This window comes from Neoarius graeffei, chromosome 21 (assembly GCF_027579695.1).
Source record: "Neoarius graeffei isolate fNeoGra1 chromosome 21, fNeoGra1.pri, whole genome shotgun sequence".
Lineage (NCBI taxonomy): Eukaryota > Metazoa > Chordata > Actinopteri > Siluriformes > Ariidae > Neoarius > Neoarius graeffei.
In genome coordinates this window covers 58,758,594-58,778,762 of record NC_083589.1, presented here as the reverse complement: position 1 = coordinate 58,778,762, position 20,169 = coordinate 58,758,594, and the positions used below count along the sequence as shown (strand labels likewise).

The window sequence follows — 20,169 nt, the reverse complement described above, 5'->3', positions numbered from 1 at the left end:
TCTTAAAAAGACACAAAACATTAGTATCTCAAATCTATTCATATCTACACTCGATGTTGTGTTTGTATTATTCTGGACGGTTTTTGACACGTCTTTAATCAGTCGGTGTGATATCCGAGTATCACCTTCACACGAATAAACAGTGCACGCAGACAGCCAGTTTACATCATGTTACTTCCATATCATCATGCAATTATTATTTATAAACCGTCTGCCAGTTCTTTGCGCATACAATTTATCCCATATCGCATGCATATCCCATATCGTGCGTTGTTTGGGATCTTATTAAATCAAGGCCTCTGTCTTTAGGTACAAGTTACATTTTTTTTTAAGGGCATACAAACTTTTGCAACACAACTCATGGGAATGGAAACGCATCGAAAAACATGTCGTCAAACAACGGAAAAACACGTGCTATAAATTCTCCATGACTCATTCTACGCTGCCAGTGTATGTTTGAGTAAAACAAACGTCCAGCCCTGTGATGAGTTTACCTTCCATCCCTCGCTCTCTCTTATCTGTCTGTGTGTGTCGGTTTGGTGGCATGACTCTGTGTGTGTGTGTGTGTGTGTTAATAAGAAAGAAGATAAAGCCTTGCAAAGGTGATGGACATGGCGATATTCCACACCGCACTGAAACGCAGGACTGCATGAGCAAGAAGAGAGAAAAGAAGAGAGCGGGTTACACCTCGTGTCATCCACATACACGGGAGAATCGACTCTGGACTTCCAAGCAAATCCCAGCAATTGATGAGGCAATATTTATGATGAGCTGACCCTGCTTTCATGGACACCCTTGGCCTGGAGATAGAGACTCATATAATCATAAACGGTGAGCGGATCCACCTTGCGCATGTGGGGACAAGGGGCTTGAGAGCAGGAGAGAGCGAGAGAGAGAGAGAAATAAAAATAACCCATTATTAAACTGGGGAAAAGAGTAACAGAGAGAGAGAGAGAGAAAAGATTTACTTGTTTTCAACAACTAAAAGTAACAGCCGCTCTGGTGAAGCCTTTACTCAGGCCACTTCCTGTACAGTTGATATAATACACCTCCTGTCCTGATCCTACATTTCATATATATATAGTGTATATTTATAATATACACATCTCTGGAATAAAATGAGCTTTCAGGAAGGACGAATAATCCTGCAAATAAAGATATGAATTCTAATTTCCTAAATGACTCAGACGAACAAACTGTAACAGCAACAAACCTAAGAAGAAAAAAAAAAAAAAAAAGAAAAATCAATCAAAGGTGCTCTTCTGCTCTCCCAAACTATTTTGGTGACATATGAAACCTAACAGGAAAGGGAATTCTGGGTAGTAACAGCATTATGTTACGGATTGAACTACAGTGATGCGTAGTGGGATTTGATTCAGTGGAGAGCATGACTCTGGACCGATTCATTTGACTCTGGACCGATTCATTTGACTCGCTCAGTATGAGCAAAGAAGAAAAAAAAGAAAGGATGACATTTTTGGTGAGAGAGAGAGAGAGAAAGAGTGATGTTAAGGCAAAGATGTTATGATTTCTCTGATACTGATGGACGTAACGGATTTCTCCTTTAATACTGCACTTTACTGCTTCATCTCAGTGTGTTTATGCGTGTGTGAGTGAGCTGTAAACATCAGGGACTCGAAGCAGTAAACCAGCAGAGCGGAGGATACTTAGGTGATGACAGAGAGTCAGGAGAAGACGGGTGCAGGAACGACCCCCGCGAGTCTCGTTCGGCTGTGCCCTGTGCTGATGCTCATCCCAATTTACACTCCAGCTCCTTCCTGTCCTTCCTTCCTGTCTCATGTCTGGAAGTGTGGCTGTAGATGCACGCTGGTGTCCTTGAGCTTGTAGCGGTGAGACAGGAGGCGGGGCGCAGCAGGTCTGGATTTCCCAAAAAAAAAAAAAGGGAGGGGCAAAAAAATAGTGGAAGAGTGCGTGGCGGCGCGTTCAGCACGACTCCTCCAGTGCATTGACGACCTGCTCCAGGATGTCAGGGCAGTGATCTGCGATCTGCTGCAGGACCGAGTTGGCGTACTCCTGCAGCTCGGCGCTCTCTCGCTCGCACTGCTCCAGCTCCGATTCCAGCTGCGGGCGGGGAGGAGAACATCAGATTAATCCACTGTACTGTTTCAGCTTGCACTGGACAAGCTGATAAGTTTTGTTTTGTAAGGAAGGAATAGAACACTCTGAGGCATGCTGTTACCGGTAAATAAACAACCACCTAGGTGATGTCACCTTTCCCAAGCTGATTATTTTCCTATAACAGCATGCCCTGGAGCGTTTTCCTCCTCTCATACCACAGTGATCTGGCAACAACAATAATTTCTAATTTATTATAGAACAACATATACTTTTTTATCCATTTATTGCTACATTTAATGTTGATGAACATCTGCCAAACAGTCGTTCCCACATAAGTCTCTTTATTTCTCTCTCTTGAAGTTAATAAGCTTGTTAAAATGTTAAGACTTTTCCATGTCAGAAAACTGAAAGTTACAGCTTTATCTTTGACTGTTAGATACTGTTGAAAAAGGGGAAACCCCCCCCCAGACAGACAGACAGATCTCCTTACAGAAAACTTCACCATATCAACAATTACACACAATTTTTAAATCTGAAGCGTCTGCTGTACAAGTCCTTGTGCGTGAGCTGGTACTATTGAACTGATGTGTATCAGAACAAGGGCATGAATATAAACCTTGCAGCAGGACAACTATCAGAGCTGCCGCTATAGAGAATTATTATACAGCACAAGCTACTTCTGGTAAAATCGTGTGCTCTGATTGGCTCCTTGGCAGGCAGTATTTTCCTGTAATCCTAGTGGGCAATTATGGACTTTCTTTCCAAGACGTCGGCTTTCGATGTTTCAAAAAACAAACAAAAGACAAGCAAGAGTCACAGAGTTATTCAAGAAATGAGCAACGAAGAGCATTCAGAAACCACTAACAGAAATTCAGTTTTGAAACCGCTAGCTGTTTATTCTGCATGCGTGACTCAACTACGTTACACATATGACGGAATTGAAAGCAGCGTCACGCCTCATTATACTGACCGTCTCATTTAATTTTAGAAATTAAAAAAAAAAAAAAAAGGCATATACACTACCGTTCAAAAGTTTGGGGTCACCCAGACAATTTTGTGTTTCCCATGAAAAGTCACACTTTTATTTACCACCATAAGTTGTAAAATGAATAGAAAATATAGTCGAGACATTTTTCTGGCCATTTTGAGCATTTAATCGACCCCACAAATGTGATGCTCCAGAAACTCAATCTGCTCAAAGGAAGGTCAGTTTTATAGCTTCTCTAAAGAGCTCAACTGTTTTCAGCTGTGCTAACATGATTGTACAAGGGTTTTCTAATCATCCATTAGCCTTCTGAGGCAATGAGCAAACACATTGTACCATTAGAACACTGGAGTGAGAGTTGCTGGAAATGGGCCTCTATACACCTATGTAGCAGTGGCGGCTGCTGGTTTTTAAAACAGGGGAAGCCCATTTTACGCATTCATCATAAAACCTGTAGGCCGGATATCAAAGCATAGAAAGGTGTGCCCCATTAGCATAGTGAACTAGACAACCCTACCTAGTGGCAGAAAGTATTTTTGCTTGTACATTTCATGTTATAGTCTGGCTTGCCAGGCTAGTGCCTCATATCCTTAACCAAAAATATCAAACATCCAAAAATCACTGGCTATTCAACGAAGAGCCTTGAACATCATACCCTGATATGCAACACAGAGTCTTTAACACAACACCCAGCTGTGCAACACATCCTTGAACATCTTCTGCAACACAGTCTGGAATTTCATAACCAGGTAAGCTATGCAACACACAGAACCTTGAATATTATACCCAGGTATAACCTATAACACAGAGCCCACCATTCTCTTAACATTACTGAACAATATACACACTTCAGATTCATGAACATGAACACTATTTATACACAAATTCTGCCCTCCGCTCCTTTTCCAGAAAATGGTCTGTGACCCTGTCATACCAGCTGGTTGTGCTTTCCAGAGACTTCACCAATTTCTGTTAGCAGCTAGCACTGCAGATCCCAATAAGGCTCAAGCTAGCCTACAACCAGATTGAACTACAAATGAAATAAACGAGTGAATTCACGAATGATCAAACTGATAGAATGGATGAAAGTTAACGGAGCACAACGAGTAATATTTACATTTATTTACAGAGTAATGTACAGAGACATCAATGAGAAGAACCGTTTATATGAAAAGAAATTCGGACAGCACTTTGGCACACGACTGCACTTTCTCGACATCCGCTAGGGACTGACTGATCATACTTCCGTGTTCCTCACCGAAGTACCGCCCTCCTCATGTCTTTCAAACACTACCTCCAATAATCCTTTATCAGCCCGGCTTCTTGTCCCTCCCACTGTCTCGTTTAGTCCCAGAGAAGCCCGGCTTCCCTGGAAGTGACGATTTTATTGATTTTAACCAATAACAACTAGCCGAAATTGGCTGTTCAGAGCCGTCTCGTAGACTGCAATGGATACCCGGCTGCCAGTCAGTGTTGCCAGATACTGCTGACGTTTTCCATCCCAAAATATGTTCAAAACCCGCCAAAATGCACTTAAAACCGCCCAATCTGGCAACACTGCTGCCAGTCCATAGAGCCCATTGAAATAAGAAAGGTTACAGCCTGGCAGCAAAGGTGATTCTTGTAGCGAACTACAAGTTCGTCAGACATCACTCAAATAAGTTACAGGATAGTTATGAACGTAAATACAATCTTGGGCATATATTATGTTATTCAAGTTATTGTTTTAATGAGAATTCAACGTCGTAGACGCCGCAGTTTGGGGAGAGAATTTTAGGAGAAGCTCGGCTTCCCTTGTTGTCTCTGAGAAATCGCCCCTGCTATGTCGAGATTGCACCAAAAACCAGACATTTGCAGCTAGAATAGTCATTTACCACATTAGCAATGTATAGAGTGGATTTCTGATTAGTTTAAAGTGATCTTCATTGAAAAGAACAGTGCTTTTCTTTCAAAAATAAGGACATTTCAAAGTGACCCCAAACTTTTGAACGGTAGTGTAATAAACTCCTTATTAAACTCGCTTGCTCGGTGTTTACGGGAAAATAAGCGAGGCTAATAAGGAGTTATTAAATCAACACCTTCTGATCAATCAGAATCTAAAAATTCAACAATTCTGCTTATTATATATTCGATAATACTTGGTACAGTGATTAAGACCTCATTAGATTGCAGCAAGAAAACAGAGAAAATACAACAACAAATACAAACAGAAATCCACAGCTCCCATCGTTGTACATTTATCCAAACCACTGGGTGTGCTAGCGCAACATCACGTAGCTAATATTAGCATCAATTTAGCTTCCTGTATGGGTGATCTGGTGTTGCGTGAGAAACTAAAACATGCAAATGACACTTGGACAGAGCAGGTCAAAAACCCTCATCATCGAAGGCCATGTAAATTTTAATACAAAAGTGTTCAAGTCAGAGAGTCAAAACTGTCAAGCTTTAATTTTTACTTTTTATTAATTAAACCCTTTATGAATTCATAAAAAACACACAACATAGGCAAATTAAGGCACTCCACATACACACAAAAGCCCAATTTCTGAAACTCTCACTGCTCTTCGCTGCAGTTCCCGCTTCCCTCTGGCCCCTCTATGAGCACAGAAGCCCGTCTGGGTCACGGAGAACTGAAAAGTAGTCAAGTGCACTATAAAGTTCTCGGCTCAGACGAGACTGTGAAAGTGTCTGTGTGCTGAAAAATGTGAGTGAGCACAGATGAGGTGCAAATAAGTATTAAAAAAAAAGAGAGAGAGAAGTGAGAGTTCAGGAAGGTGTGAAGCAGCAGTCAGCTGGGTGACGATAATCTTCTCCTGTTCCGTCCTCCACCTGCTCAGACTGTGTAACTTCCCGTTAACACCCAATCATTAAAACACTGCTGGAAAGGGCCGTCTCTGCAAAGTGCATCATTTTAAAACGTTATAACACGGCTCTGCACTTGGAATTCATTTCAGTGGGTTTAATTTTCCGCTCGTTAAAAGAAGCTGAGGCTAAAAATGAGTATTTAACTTTTTTTTTTTTACTGCATCTCATGCACTAATGATAATCACAGGTGAGAATGTCATTAATACTCAGAACTGTTTTTCCACATGATTTCTACAGCGACTTGGACCAAGACAGGAAATTGAAGGAGGGTGATGGCCAGGGAGACGCAATGCCAAGTGGTTGAACAAGTATGCTATAGCAGGAGCAGGTGCTTCAGACCAGCATTTTCTCACACACGCGTGCACAAAAAATAAATTAATAAATTAGCAAAGTAAGAAAGATTACTTAATTATTGAAAAAATTAGAGAATATATTAAAATAGTTTCCAAAGTATGACAAATGAGGGATTTAAAACTCCATCAGATTAAATGAAATCTTGCCATTTTAAAATGTTTTATATTACACTAAATGAAGTTAATATAATAATACTAAGACCAGCGTTATAGTCAAGTCACTAAACCTCGAGTACGAGTCCAGTCTCGAGTCCCCAGTGTTCAAGTCCGAGTCATTAAAGAAAATTTCAAGTCGAGTTTGAGTTGAGTCCACTACTGATTCAAGTTGAGTCCATGTTGAGTCCACTACTGATTTGAAGCAAGTCCAGTCCACTATTGAGTCGAGTTCAAGTCAAGTCCACTACTGATTCGAGTTGAGTCCACTATTGATTTGAGTCGACGCTGAGGCGAGTCCACTACTGATTCGAGTTGAGTCTGAGGCGAGTCCACTACTGATTCGAGACAAGTTCAAGTCCACTACTGATTTGAGTCGAGCCAAGTCCAAGTCGAGTCCACTACCGATTCGAGTCGAGTCCACTACTGATTCGAGTCAACTACCGAGTTGAGTTTGAGTCCACTACCAAGTTGAGTCCACTACTGATTCGAGTCAAGTCCAAGTCGAGTCCACTACCGATTCGAGTCGAGTCCACTACTGATTCAAGTCAACTATCGAGTTGAGTTCGAGTCCGAGTCGAGTCCACTACTGATTCAAGTCAAGTCCAAGTTGAGCCCACTACCGATTCGAGTCGAGTCCACTACTGATTCGAGTTGACTACCGAGTTGAGTTCGAGTCCGAGTCGAGTCCACTACTGAGTTGAGTTGAGTCCACTACTGATTCGAGTCAAATCCAAGTTGAGTCCGCTACTGATTCAAGTCGACTACCGAGTTGAGTTCGAGTCGAGTCCACTACCGAGTTGAGTTTGAGTTGAGTCCACTACTGATTCGAGTCAAGTCCAAGTCGAGTCCACTATTGATTCGAGTCGAGTCCACCTGACACAAATGAGACAGCGGTCACACATGCGCGCGCACACTAACATACACTGATGGCTTTGAGTAGTGTGAAGATCTATGTCCCATACCATAGCCTACAATAAATTCACAAAAAAAGATGCATTATGCTTGTGCAACATGGTTATGTTTTTGAAATGCACAAGTGCATTTGTTACAATAAAGCACATTAGAGTGTCATGTTTGATGTGGATGCTGAACATTAGTGCCACCAGCCTTTTCCTAAACATTCCTGATAGAAGACATCTTTTTTGTGAATTAAAAAAAAAAAAAAAAATCCGTGTCCTCGTCTCCAATTTATGAGTCCGAATGCAGTTAATGCACGAGTCCAAGTCATCAGTGCTCAAGTCCAAGTCAAGTCATGAGTCCTTAAAACCAGGGCACAAATCGGACTCAAGTCTGAGCTCTGGACTCGAGTACTACAAACCTGACCACCACTACTACTAATAATAATAATCACCACCGTCATCATCCAACACTTGCTTTTCCTTTCTTTTTCCCCCTCAGTTTTGTGTCCAGCGTGTCCTAAATTTCACTTGCTGTTCTGGCTTCAGCAAAGACATTTTATTTCAGTGCATTGCTCATCACTCAAACGTTACCCAGCAGGACCTTCAAGTCCACATTTTCCCCAAAGGTACCTGGGCCTCCATAAACAGGCAGAGGTTTGATGTTCTGCAAAACCTTTAAATTGCCTTTCAGATTGAAAGGCAGACCAATGATCCAAAAGCCAAAGCACTCCACCCGCAAAAAGCAGAATATTTTACGAAACAAAAAAAAACCCCACAAAGCTGTTTTCTTTGGCTCCCCGAAATCTAACAAAGTTAATGATAAAGACATCTGTAACAATAACGAGAGCGCAGATTCATACATCATAGAACACACTTCCCCTTTATGTATTTTCTTGTGTGCGCTTTGATTGAACGACTGCTTCATAATTAATAATAAAACAAAATACGGTTTTGTCGGTTCAGATGGCGCGACGCAATGCTACCTGTCAGACCAGTGTTTGCACAACTGCAGGGCAAACATGCCTGGCTAGCAGTAAGAATGACAAGCATCCATTCCTGATGCACAGCGCAAGTGCTAATGCTCCGCTTCGCTTGCTCAGGCTCGGGGTGGGGGGGGTGGTCCGTGACGGATATGCCTGGGAAAGACTTTCCATATTTAGGCCTCTGCGCCAAGACGAAATGGGGAAAAGATTAAATCCTTAAGAATAAAACTGGGCCAAGACTGGAAGAGGGCAATCAGAGTCTAAGTGGACCTGCACGAGTTTATATAAGTATCCAAACCGGCATTTGCTCTTCAGGAAAACGGCCAAGCCTCCATACTCAGGGTCACATTCTCAACACATGTCCATCTTTATGGACATCAAACGATTAACAGTGAGATTAAAAGCACGGTGTAACTATATACCCTGACATACTCTTGTAGCGTCGAGCTTCAGGTCTACAGAAATGGCCGCTAGCCCATATTTAGACTTCCACTTCAGGACTGTCTGACCCTTTGGGAACGTGGGACATGTGTGAAAATAAAAACACAGAAGAAAGGATCAGGTACAATGGAGAATGAAAGCACTGGGTTGTGTGAGGAGGGTTAATGAGGCTCATCGCTGGCTGATATATGGTGCCCGATGTGAGGCCGAGGGGTGCAGTCATGCTGTCTACGTAAGGTCCATTAAGAGCACGCAGCAGGGAACTGGAGGAGGTTTGGGGCTCACAACCACCTTATAAATCTGGAAAAAAAAGTCCTCTAGTCAAGTTGTAAGGGGTATATAGTCATGGTCATCAGTTGTGAAATTGTGATTCCCCCCACCCCAAAGCCACCTGACTCACCTGTTTACGAGCAGATAAATCACCAACCTGCGAGACTGACGAACCTTCGTGGACTTTAGAACACATGCGGATTTGGCTGATGCATGTACTAAAATGCAAACGTGCACCAAGTGGCTAAAGGAGCCAACAGCAATACAGTGACAAATGAAAACTGATTTACTTACATACGCGTGTTCTGTCTTTCACAGGAGCATAACACCACATCTTATTCATTCTGCACGTTTGTCTTGATAAAGTCTCTCTCAAGATGCAAAACGAAGTGCGGTGTTGACACAAACAGAAAACTTCTAGCACAGACGGGTATGATTACTGAAGCCAGAGAGTGGGTTTAGGAATGCTGACTGCGTGTGTAAATACGTACGAATGAAGGGCAGGTATTAAATTAGCTCTTTCATTTACTAATTAATTTTCATAACATGAAATGAAAAAAAAGTTTGTTACAAAGTTGTGTCACTAAATAAATAATAAAAAAATTACTAAGTCTTTATATTCAAGAGGTTCCTCAAAGTTATGAATTAGCAAAGAAAGAAAGAAAGAGGTTAAAAATCATTTAACAAGTCTTTAGATTCAGGACATTCCTCAAAGTTATGAATTAGCTAGCTAGCTAGCTAGCTAGCTAGCAAAGAAAGAAAGAAAGAAAGAAAGAAAGAAAGAAAGAAAGAAAGAAAGAAAGAAAGAAAGAAAGAAAGAAAGAAAGAAAGAAAGAAAGAAAGAAAGAATCATTTACCAAGTCTTTATATTCAGGAAATTACTCAAAGTTATGAATTAGCTAGCTAGCTAGCTAGCAAGCAAAGAAAGAAAGAAAGAAAGAAAGAAAAAGAAAGAATTTACCAAGTCTTTATATTCAGGAAATTACTCAAAGTTATGAATTAGCTAGCAAGCAAGCAAGCAAAGAAAGAAAAAGAAAGAAAGAATTTACCAAGTCTTTATATTCAGGAAATTACTCAAAGTTATGAATTAGCTAGCTAGCAAGGCAAGCAAGCAAGCAAACAAAGAAAGAAAAAGAAAGAAAGAAAGAAAGAAAGAAAGAAAGAAAGAAAGAAAGAAAGAAAGAAAGAATCATTTACCAAGTCTTTATATTCAGGAAATTACTCAAAGTTATGAATTAGCTAGCTAGCTAGCAAGCAAAGAAAGAAAGAAAGAAAGAAAGAAAGAATTTACCAAGTCTTTATATTCAGGAAATTACTCAAAGTTATGAATTAGCTAGCAAGCAAGCAAGCAAAGAAAGAAAAAGAAAGAATTTACCAAGTCTTTATATTCAGGAAATTACTCAAAGTTATGATTTAGCTAGCTAGCTAGCTAGCAAGCAAGCAAGCAAGCAAAGAAAGAAAGAAAGAAAGAAAGAAAGAAAGAAAATCATTTACCAAGTCTTTATATTCAGGGAATTACTCAAAGTTATGAATTAGCAAAGTTAGTTATGAATTAGCAAAGAAAAAAAGAAAAAGAAGTTAAAAAAATAATTTACCAAGTCTTTATATTCAGGAAGTTCCTCAAAGTTATGAATTAGGAAAGAAATAAAGAAAGAGGTAAAGAAAAAGGAAAGGAGGGAGGGAGGAAATAAATAAAGACAAATCAGTTTTCTGAAATTCTGACTATGATTATAAAATCATGACCATGATAAAGTTGTATTAATGTACAATTTTTGCTGCACATTCAGTTTGCCAAAGCCGTTAGTGTTCCAGGACAGCCTGTACATCACGTTTCGATTTATTTTACCTCCCGATTGTATTTTTAAACGGATCTCAACCTGTGTGTACGTGCAGTAAACATGGCCAACTTTCCTACAATAGTACAAGAGTTAACATTTTGAGAAACTTTTTAGACTTTAAGCATTTTTTCTGTCAAGTGGGTGAAATGGGTTTTATATAGAGATTTTAAAAAAAATCATTAACTCTGAGTCATTACTTCAATTCTATTTTTGTCTATATGCTAATTATTTTTTTTTGTTCTGATGTCCTGACATCTGCAGTTTCGTTTTTCTCCCCCCCCCCCCCGTAATGTTGGTCGGACCTCTCTGAAATCACCACGGCTTTTGAGAACAATCTGCACATGTGAAACCATCATTAACATATTATTTTCTCCCTGCCTGTGGACGTAATGCAATTATTCTATTTGGGCAAATTATTCTTTGTAAATAACATTCGAGACCCCCCACTAACTACACGTGTGATTTATAAGCAAACCAGAACTCGTTATTTATGATCTTACTAAACGTTTCCACCAATGGAGCATGATTATAAATACACACTATAAATACAGGAATGAGATCTGATAGCAATAATAAAAATCTGAAGAAAAACTTCCGAAAATGTTTATTAATTCAACAGAACGCAGGAACTTTGAGGCTAATTACTGCAAAGCTGAACATCCGTCAGATGGAAACAAACAGGGCTTTTTGCAAGACAATGATTAAGACCAGAGTTCAGGCATGAACGACTTTCAAAGGAGAATTTCCACTGACAATGTAATTTACTCGATTAGTCCAAGACTTCAACACAACTTAGTGAGGGTAGTTAAAGAGAACAGGTTTTTTGATATGAGCGGGGGAAAAAAAACAGTCACAAGGCTGCTGCTGTTGATGATTCTCCCCACTTTACTATGTCTACTTAGTCAAGATCCTCTGAAAAAACAGAGCAGTAAAGATAATATGAAGCTTTAGATAAGGAGGTGGTATCTGTCTTATTATCTGTCTCCCAAACTGCTTTCCGTTCTCAGCCTTGACCCAAAACCCAGAGGTGGGGGAGAGGAATAGAGAAACGGGGCGTGAAGCAGAGAGAGAGGATGTTTTTTGGTGCGTTACTCCGTTATCATGGCGCATTCTTATCGGGTGTTATCACACCTTTACTGCTAGGGTGCTCTCTGAGCCCCAGATAAACGGCAGCTTGGATTATAACGAATGCAGAAAGAACTCAACTCTCACCAGAGAGCGATGGCTTGAACACGCATCCAGAAATCACAAGTACACGAGTCCTGCTTCACCAACAAAGCTTTCATTCTTGGCTTAAAACAGGAACGCAGTGTCTGATACCATCTAAAATCTCTAACATGACGGGTTCCTTGTGCTCTTCCAGCCTTCATCCCCATGTTACTCGTCACGTCCAACCTTTGACTCTTTCATCCCTCCTTCTGGTCCTGACTTACATTTGTCTTTCCACCTCACTTCCCATTCACACTGCCCCAGAGAGAGTGAAAGAAAGGAGGAGAAAAAGAGAGACATGGATATAAATTAGGCCGTGAGCTGAGTGCTCCCCTGGCATGGTGGTTAAATCAGAGGGATAAAGATGACGGCCACGGGCAAGCCCTGTCCTTGGCTGGATCCAGACTGAGTTTCCATCAGTGCCAGGATGGAGTCAAGGAAAAGAGGAAGGGGGGGGGGGGGGGGGGGGGGGGGAGAGACGAAGGGCTAGGTCTAAAATTTGCAGATCTGCAAAAGCAATCAAATCTCTTTCAATAAATCTGCATAAAGTAAAAAGGGAAAAAAATGACGACAGATTTTCGCTTAAAATGTGACAAGTATAAAAGCAATGATTCTCAGCGTCGGAAATGGTGCTTTTCACTTCAGTAAAAATGAGACACTCGTTTTAAAAGAGGGAGGATTTGACTGTGTAAATTGCTCGCTTTTAAGAAAATCCCCCCCCCCAAACGCTTCGGGTGCCCCTTCAACAAACTGAGATGAGGTCACTGCAATCTTCCCTCATTCTGCTGAAATCCCCTCTCCCCAAGCCAGAGTGCTAATGCTCCCCAACAGAGCTCCCTTTCTGGTGCCGGAGTGGAATTTATCCCTACGGTGTGTCTTACAGTCTGACAGCTCTCCCAGACGACACCTCAACTCTCCATCGTCCAAGGCCGGGCCAGTTCTGGTACAAGGGGTTCAAGGTGAAGGTGTGTAGTCTCATGGAATCGGCAGATTGTTACTACATGTGGACGGACAAGGATTGAAATGAAATTAAGAATCTCTGAACGCATGAAAATTAAAAACGTACCTTGTGTGTGGAGCAGGACCAAGTTAGCTGTAATGCCATCATATACACAGAAGTTTGATAAAGGCCCAATCCCAATTCTAATTTCTACCCCTCCCCCTCCCCCTTCCCCTTGAAACTGAGCTACAAGGGATAGGGCTTGAAATTCAACCCCTACATATTGGGATAGCCCTTCAACGATCGCATACGTCATCGCGTACCTCCGTCAGCGTTTACGTTAGCAAAACGCGACCAAATGCGTCATTGGCTGCGACCAGCCGCTACAGTCAGAGCCAGAGATCTTTGCTGGCAGGGTGTGATTTGTTAACTAACGCCACTGAATGGGATATCTTTGGCGCTTCGTGCACCACATCCAACAGAATGAGGTGTCAGAACACTCATGTAAACAATAAAAGCGAGAATAACAGAACAAAACGTACGCAGTCAAGCAACCGAAAACAATACTCACTCCCAAAGCTTTTTAGCAGCAGCTTGGATTTCAGAAATCGCTGCTCATTCTCAGCTCGAAAGCGAATCAAGCGGCGTGTTTCCTCTGGATAACAACTTAAAACACGTAAATAATGGAGAAAATACATTTATGACAATCTTTCGCCGCGGGAACCGCCATCTTTCTGAAATCCGCATGAAATCTCGCTGAAATCCGCATGGCATTGTGGGAAATCACTCAAACCCCTTCGTTCGGAGTCAGCTCCAGGAAAATCTCTGTTTGGAGGGGTACAGAAGCCCTACCCCTTCCCCTACCCCTCCGTGTTAACTGGCATTGGGATACCCCTACCCCTTCACGTGAACGCGCAAAATGGAGGGGAAGGGCCAAGGGGTTGGTCCAAGGGGTGAAATGGGATTCGGCCTTACTCTGTGATACGATCCCAAACACATAGTATTACAACCCCAATTCCAAAAAAGTTGGGACGCTGTGTGTAAAACACAAAAATAGAATGTGAAGATTTGCAAATCATGGAAACCCTATTTCACTGAAAATAGTACAAAGACAACATATCAGATGTTGAAACTGAGGAATTTTCTTCCCCGCCCCCCAGAAAAGGCCTTCCTTCTTTCAGCAAGACGATGCCAAACCGCTTTCTGCACATATTAAAACTGCATGGCTCTGTAGTAAAGGAGTCCAGGTGCTAAACTGGCCTGCCTGCGGTCCAGACCTGTCCCCCATTTAAAACATTTGGCGCATTATGAAGCGCAAAACACGACAAAAGAGACCCTGAACTGTTGAGCAACTGAAATTGTATATCAGGCAAGAATGGATCAGCATTTCCCTTTCAAAACTCCAGCAACTGGTCTCATCAGTTCCCAAACATTTACAGTGTGTTGTTAAAGTGATTAACCAGGAAATTTTAAAATTACATATTTATGAAATATCATCATTCTACATTAATATAAGATGTTCTAGATGAAAAAATTTAAGCGGACTTTAGCTTAAAAAACAAGTTGTAACATCAGTCCACTGGGTCATTTTCCCGGGCGCGGCCACACTGGATTAGCCAGAAACACTGGATGGATGTATTAGGAGACAAAACGAGGGTGGCGCTGTGTGACATAGGATTCCGCACGTCGTCTTCATTCCATCCTGGATCCAAGACGTTTGTCCGAGTGGCTCCATCAAGTAAAGCGAGAAAACTTTACTCCTGGAAAAAGCACCAAATTGTGCAGTGAGCATTTTACAGAAGATTGTGGATTTGTGGAGGACTTGGATGAAAAAGAAAAAAAAATATCACTGGGAAGAAGCGAGACACGAGGCAGAAATGACAACTGAAGCCAGACGCGATCTCGACTTTGTTTCATCACAAAACACCAACAGCACACCGTGTCACACATCAAACGGATCAAAGATAAGCAGGTAATTTTTTTTGAATAAAACAGGCAATAAACTAACCACTACTTTATTTCAATTCCTTTTCTAATACTGCATTGCCATAATTTTTGTTGAGAAATGCAAACAAATTGACCGAGAAGTCACGCCATAATATTATACTATAATTTAGTACAGCATGCACTTGTACACCACCGCTGTGCTCGCGGAGAATGACATCACGCACGATGGCGTTATGGCGGCCTCCCTGACCAAAAAAATAGTCCCGTCTGTTTTCGTCACTTTAGTGGTTATATCGTTAAGAACAAATTCAACATGCAGCTTTTTTTTTTTAAATAAAAGGACAGACAGACCGACTTTTAGCTCAATTTATTTATCTGTGAGATATTTTCTTTAAAAGAGAAGAAAGAAAATGCAACACAGTGGTCAACACGCCCCTGTCCCAACTTTTTTGAAATGTGTTGGTGACATCAAATTCCAAATGAGCACACATTTTTCAAAAAACAAGAAAATTTCTCAGTTTCAACATTTCATATGTTGCCTTCATACTACTTTCAATGAAATATCGGGTTTCTATGATTTGCAAAGCATCGCATTCTGTTTTTATTTACAGTTTACAGAGCGTCCCAACTTTTTCTGGAACTAGGGTTGTAATTTGTGCGTGCCATCAGATAAACTGCAAGATTTACAAGGAATACTTGCATCATTACACGTCAAGTAGGATGAGATGTGTTCAGAAACAGTCTGATGATTTAGAAAGCTTTATCATTATGCAGCAATATAATTCTGTCTTTAATACCGGCCCTTCATTTGTGTTCGTGTTAATTTGTACACAGTCGCCATTCCTGAAGTCACCGTCAGGTTTAGTAAATCTCACTGTGGGAGCTAGTTATATATTTAACATTTATTTCTTTCCACCATTTGCTAGAAATGCTCCAAACTGCATATTCATTCGGGCAAACAGGTAAAGACAACAATGAAAGACGCAATCCTGTTTTCTTTTTGCAGGCGTTTTCCAGGTTTGTGTTTTTTTTTTTACACACAGACTTTTAGTGAATGAGTACAGTTTTAGGTCTGGGATATTTTCAGTGGATAAGAATTTCTTCTCATAAAAGATGGACATTTAAATAATTTTTCTCCTTAACTCAGCTCTCCAGACTGATTTATCATTCCACGTGATCTTTATTCCTCTCTCTATTTTTAAACTGTGCACTGGACACTCTAGATGAACCTTAATGACACGCCCTATAAGAAAAGCGTGGACTCGGTTGAGACTGGACTTTGCTCTGACGGTGAAGGGTTGTGGTTGTCGCACTAAACAGGACCGACCGCATCTGATTAGAAATGCCTGGAGAATGAGGTTCAGGCTGATCTGTGCAGCCCATCAATCAAGTCTAATTGTGTTTCTGAGCTAACGTGGCCAGGAGTGGACGCACAAGTCGCACCCGATGCCAACCGCAATGCTAGATGAGGTCAAACAGTTTGGTGGAGCCAGCGTGTGCAGAGTTTCAAACACAATCACAACGAAAGCCTGGTTTGCAATAATTTCAGCACACACGCCCACCACAAAATGATGAAAGTCCACTTTTACATTTTTGCTGATTCGGAGTCTGAGCTGAAGGCGTACGTTTGGGTCTGATTGCGAATACGTGTTTTTCAGCACTGAGGTCATGTTTTCAAAATTCAACAGCTTTCAACATGGACGAAACTGGACAAAAAAGCTTTTCATTCATTATCAAAAGTTCTGTATTCAAGCTCTGCCACCGACTAAATTATGTATTTCTACAGACCTATTTGCAAATGTTTACTCATGTGGTTCTAAAATTGGTGAAGTTTAAAACCAGATGGATAACCGTTTGGATTACAATCAAAACCCAACATTAAATTATAAGGATTACAGACGCAAAGAGAAACACCATGACACAATAATCCTGGAGGGATCCGTTTAGAGCTGAAGAACACCATTTGTGATTGCACAGGATACGAAAAGGTGTCATTTTCTTCATGAACATCAATGATGGAGTCATTTTTCCTTCTGGAGAAGTTCATAACTGCTTTCCATATGATTCGACATCACTTGACCTTGGATTGCAAATTCGTGCTCTTTTTATTTACAAACTGTTCCATTACATTAGACATATTTAGTAGACACCCTTATCGAGCGTGACATACAGCAGAACCCTGACGTACCCACAACATTGGGCAGCCCACGGAGCAGTTGAGGGTTCGGTGCCTTGCTCAAGGGCACTTCAGCCATTCCTGCTGGTCCAGACAATTGAACCAGCGACCTTTTGGTCCCAAAGCAGCTTCTCTAAACATTAGGCCAAGATTTCCCCATAGCATCAATTTCTAACGTAACTGTATTCTGTAAATATAAACGAAGCTGGTTATTAAAACTATTGAAAATCTTTTCTTCATACTTTTGTCAGTTAAATAAAGGTTCACATGAATTAACAAATTAAATTTTTTTCTTTTTTTGCGCACTCCTAGGTGCCTTGCTCAAGGGCCCTTCGGTCATTCTTGCTGGTCCAGGGAATCGACCTGGCGACCTTTTGGTCCCAAAGCTGTTTCTCTAACCTTTAGGCCATGGCTTCCCCAATTATCAGTAATGGAATCAAGCAAGCAAGGAGGGAAAAAAAAAAGTTTCCAGTGGAAACAGCAGTTAAGGAAAGCAAACATGATGTTAATGAGAATTTCTAGTCAAATGCAGTCAAAAAATGGTCCAAGAGAGAAGAGTTTCATTACAAATTATATCAACGACAACAATTCGAGTGGAAAGCAGAGTTTTAGAAACATTTACATCTCATCTCATCTCATTATCTGTAGCCGCTTTATCCTTCTACAGGGTCGCAGGCGAGCTGGAGCCTATCCCAGCTGACTACGGGCGAAAGGCGGGGTTCACCCTGGACAAGTCGCCAGGTCATCACAGGGCTGACACATAGACACAGACAACCATTCACACTCACATTCACACCTACGGTCAATTTAGAGTCACCAGTTAACCTAACCTGCATGTCTTTGGACTGTGGGGGAAACCGGAGCACCCGGAGGAAACCCACGCGGACACGGGGAGAACATGCAAACTCCACACAGAAAGGCCCTCGCCGGCCACGGGGCTCGAACCCAGGACCTTCTTGCTGTGAGGCGACAGCGCTAACCACTACACCACCGTGCCGCCAAACATTTACATGAATTTCAAAATTTATTTGGATTTGGTACAGTACATCCCCATGCGCACTCAAGCTGGCATTGACTCAACACCACTGCGTGTTGTCTAAACATGTGCTTCACTGGAAAAGTAACACTCTTAGAAAGTTGCACCTTTCATACAAAGAAGCTAACAATCATTATTATACATACAGGACACTTTTTTGATGGAATAAATATATGGTGTTCTATTCCCTTCTAGCGAGTTTTGTTCATTTGGTTTGATAGCATGCAATATTGTTAGCATATCGCTTATCCTATGTATATTACATCACTCTACCCAATGGAGAATGAGCGTTGAAAATGGTTTATGATATCGCATGGTTGTCAAGACAACATGACGTCACACATCGGAGACGTAAAACTTCCACGCTAGCAAGTGAGCGACTGGGACAATTTGTAAACAAACATGGCTGCCAGGTTTGCGTCGTTAAATACAGAAGATTTTGAGAGAATTTTGAAAGAGAAAGACGCGTCGAACACCCGAAAGGAATGCGTATGTACAAGGTGTTTCAAAAAATTTGATATAATTTCACAATCTAATAACTTTGCCAATTCTTGTTCAATTTGACCTCAAATTTTATCAGCATGTCTGAAAACAGGTCAAAATTTTATGTTTAATGTTTGTTTTTATCTTTTTCGGTGTAGAAATGCCATTCAATGGAAAAGAAAAGGTGTTTTGTTTTAGAGCACGCTCGAACACAGTCGAACAAGACTGCAGCGTGCGTTTATGAGAGAATTCTCTAAAAAGGCACCAACTGCAATGCAGATTTGGACACGGCACAAAAAGTTCAAAGAGGAAGGCTGTCTGTGCGTCTGGGTCTCAGGCGGCGCACAGATTGAAAATTTGTGAAATCGTTCATGGAATCCACATGCCTTTGAATTTCTCATTCAAATTTTGAGGAATAAATCTTATATTGCTCAACATTAAGCCTGCCCAGTTTCATTTGCCTAGACTTTGTAGTTACTGGGATATTTACATCTCAAATATTATCTAATTTTTTTGAAACACCCTGTATTATTATTATTAATAATAATAAAAATAATAATAGCTTTTTTTCGTGGTCTATCAGATATATTCCATTCAGCTACTCGTCTTCAACTCGTTCAGTATCATGCTAGCTGAATAGAATATATCTGATATACAACGGGGGGGAAAAAAAAAAGCCAGCCGATATTATTCATCTCCCACACATTTGCTTAAATTGAAACAGAGACAGAAACAGCACAGAATCTTGAATATTGAACATTTCCCTTCTTGGTTTTAAATTTTATAAAAATCCAAAACTATTTTTATTTATGGTTTTAAACGAAAATAAATTCCCAAATTCGTTTCAGTGTGGTCTCAGACTGTGGGACCCCAGTGTGTATTACTGCAAACCACAAACACGGATCTGTTCCAGGAGTGGAATTTATCTCTGCAGCACGTTTAACGCACGTGTGGTGATGGTGACTATCACAGTGTATTACGTCCAGTAACGATGTGCTGATACTGTTTCTAATGTAAAGGATGGAAAAAGACGCTTATACTATTAAAATAAAGGTTAATAAAATACAAACTTGGGGGAAGTTGTACAGCTAGTGAACTGCCACTAAGGGAGTCCTCACAGTCACAGATTATTCCCCCTGCTCTGTCGATCTGTGCTCACCTCACACTACTCTATCGTGTTCTGGTTTTGAGTTCACTTGTGTCATCACAATGCAGCTTTACTCGCCGTCTACAATTCACGTTCATCAATAAGATGAGAACTAGACCTCTTAAGAACCCAAATATTCTCCAATGAATTGAAAACGGCACGAGTCCAAATGAACCACGCCTGAGTGCACCTCGTTGAAGCGGTCCACGTGAACTGCATGAATGTGGCACGCAGCGATCAAACTCGTCAAACGAACTGGACCTTGGTGGTCAAACGTGCTCGGGTGCAGTACGGATCGCCTACCATGAGCATGTTTTTGTTCTAGAAATCTTAGAGTAAGATTTTCACGTTTCAGAACCATG

The 20,169-nt window shown here is 41.0% G+C and overlaps 1 protein-coding gene across 1 annotated transcript in view; it reads right to left on the bottom strand.

Moving 5' to 3' along the window:
* Window positions 1-1,211: 1,211 nt before the first annotated feature.
* erc1b (ELKS/RAB6-interacting/CAST family member 1b) overlaps window positions 1,212-20,169 on the bottom strand; it is a 395,220-nt gene continuing 376,262 nt past the window's right edge. The window contains exon 19 of the mRNA XM_060903423.1: window positions 1,212-2,082. Coding sequence (XP_060759406.1) covers window positions 1,945-2,082 — 138 coding nt within the window. The 3' untranslated portion in view covers window positions 1,212-1,944. The remainder of the gene's footprint in view (window positions 2,083-20,169) is intronic.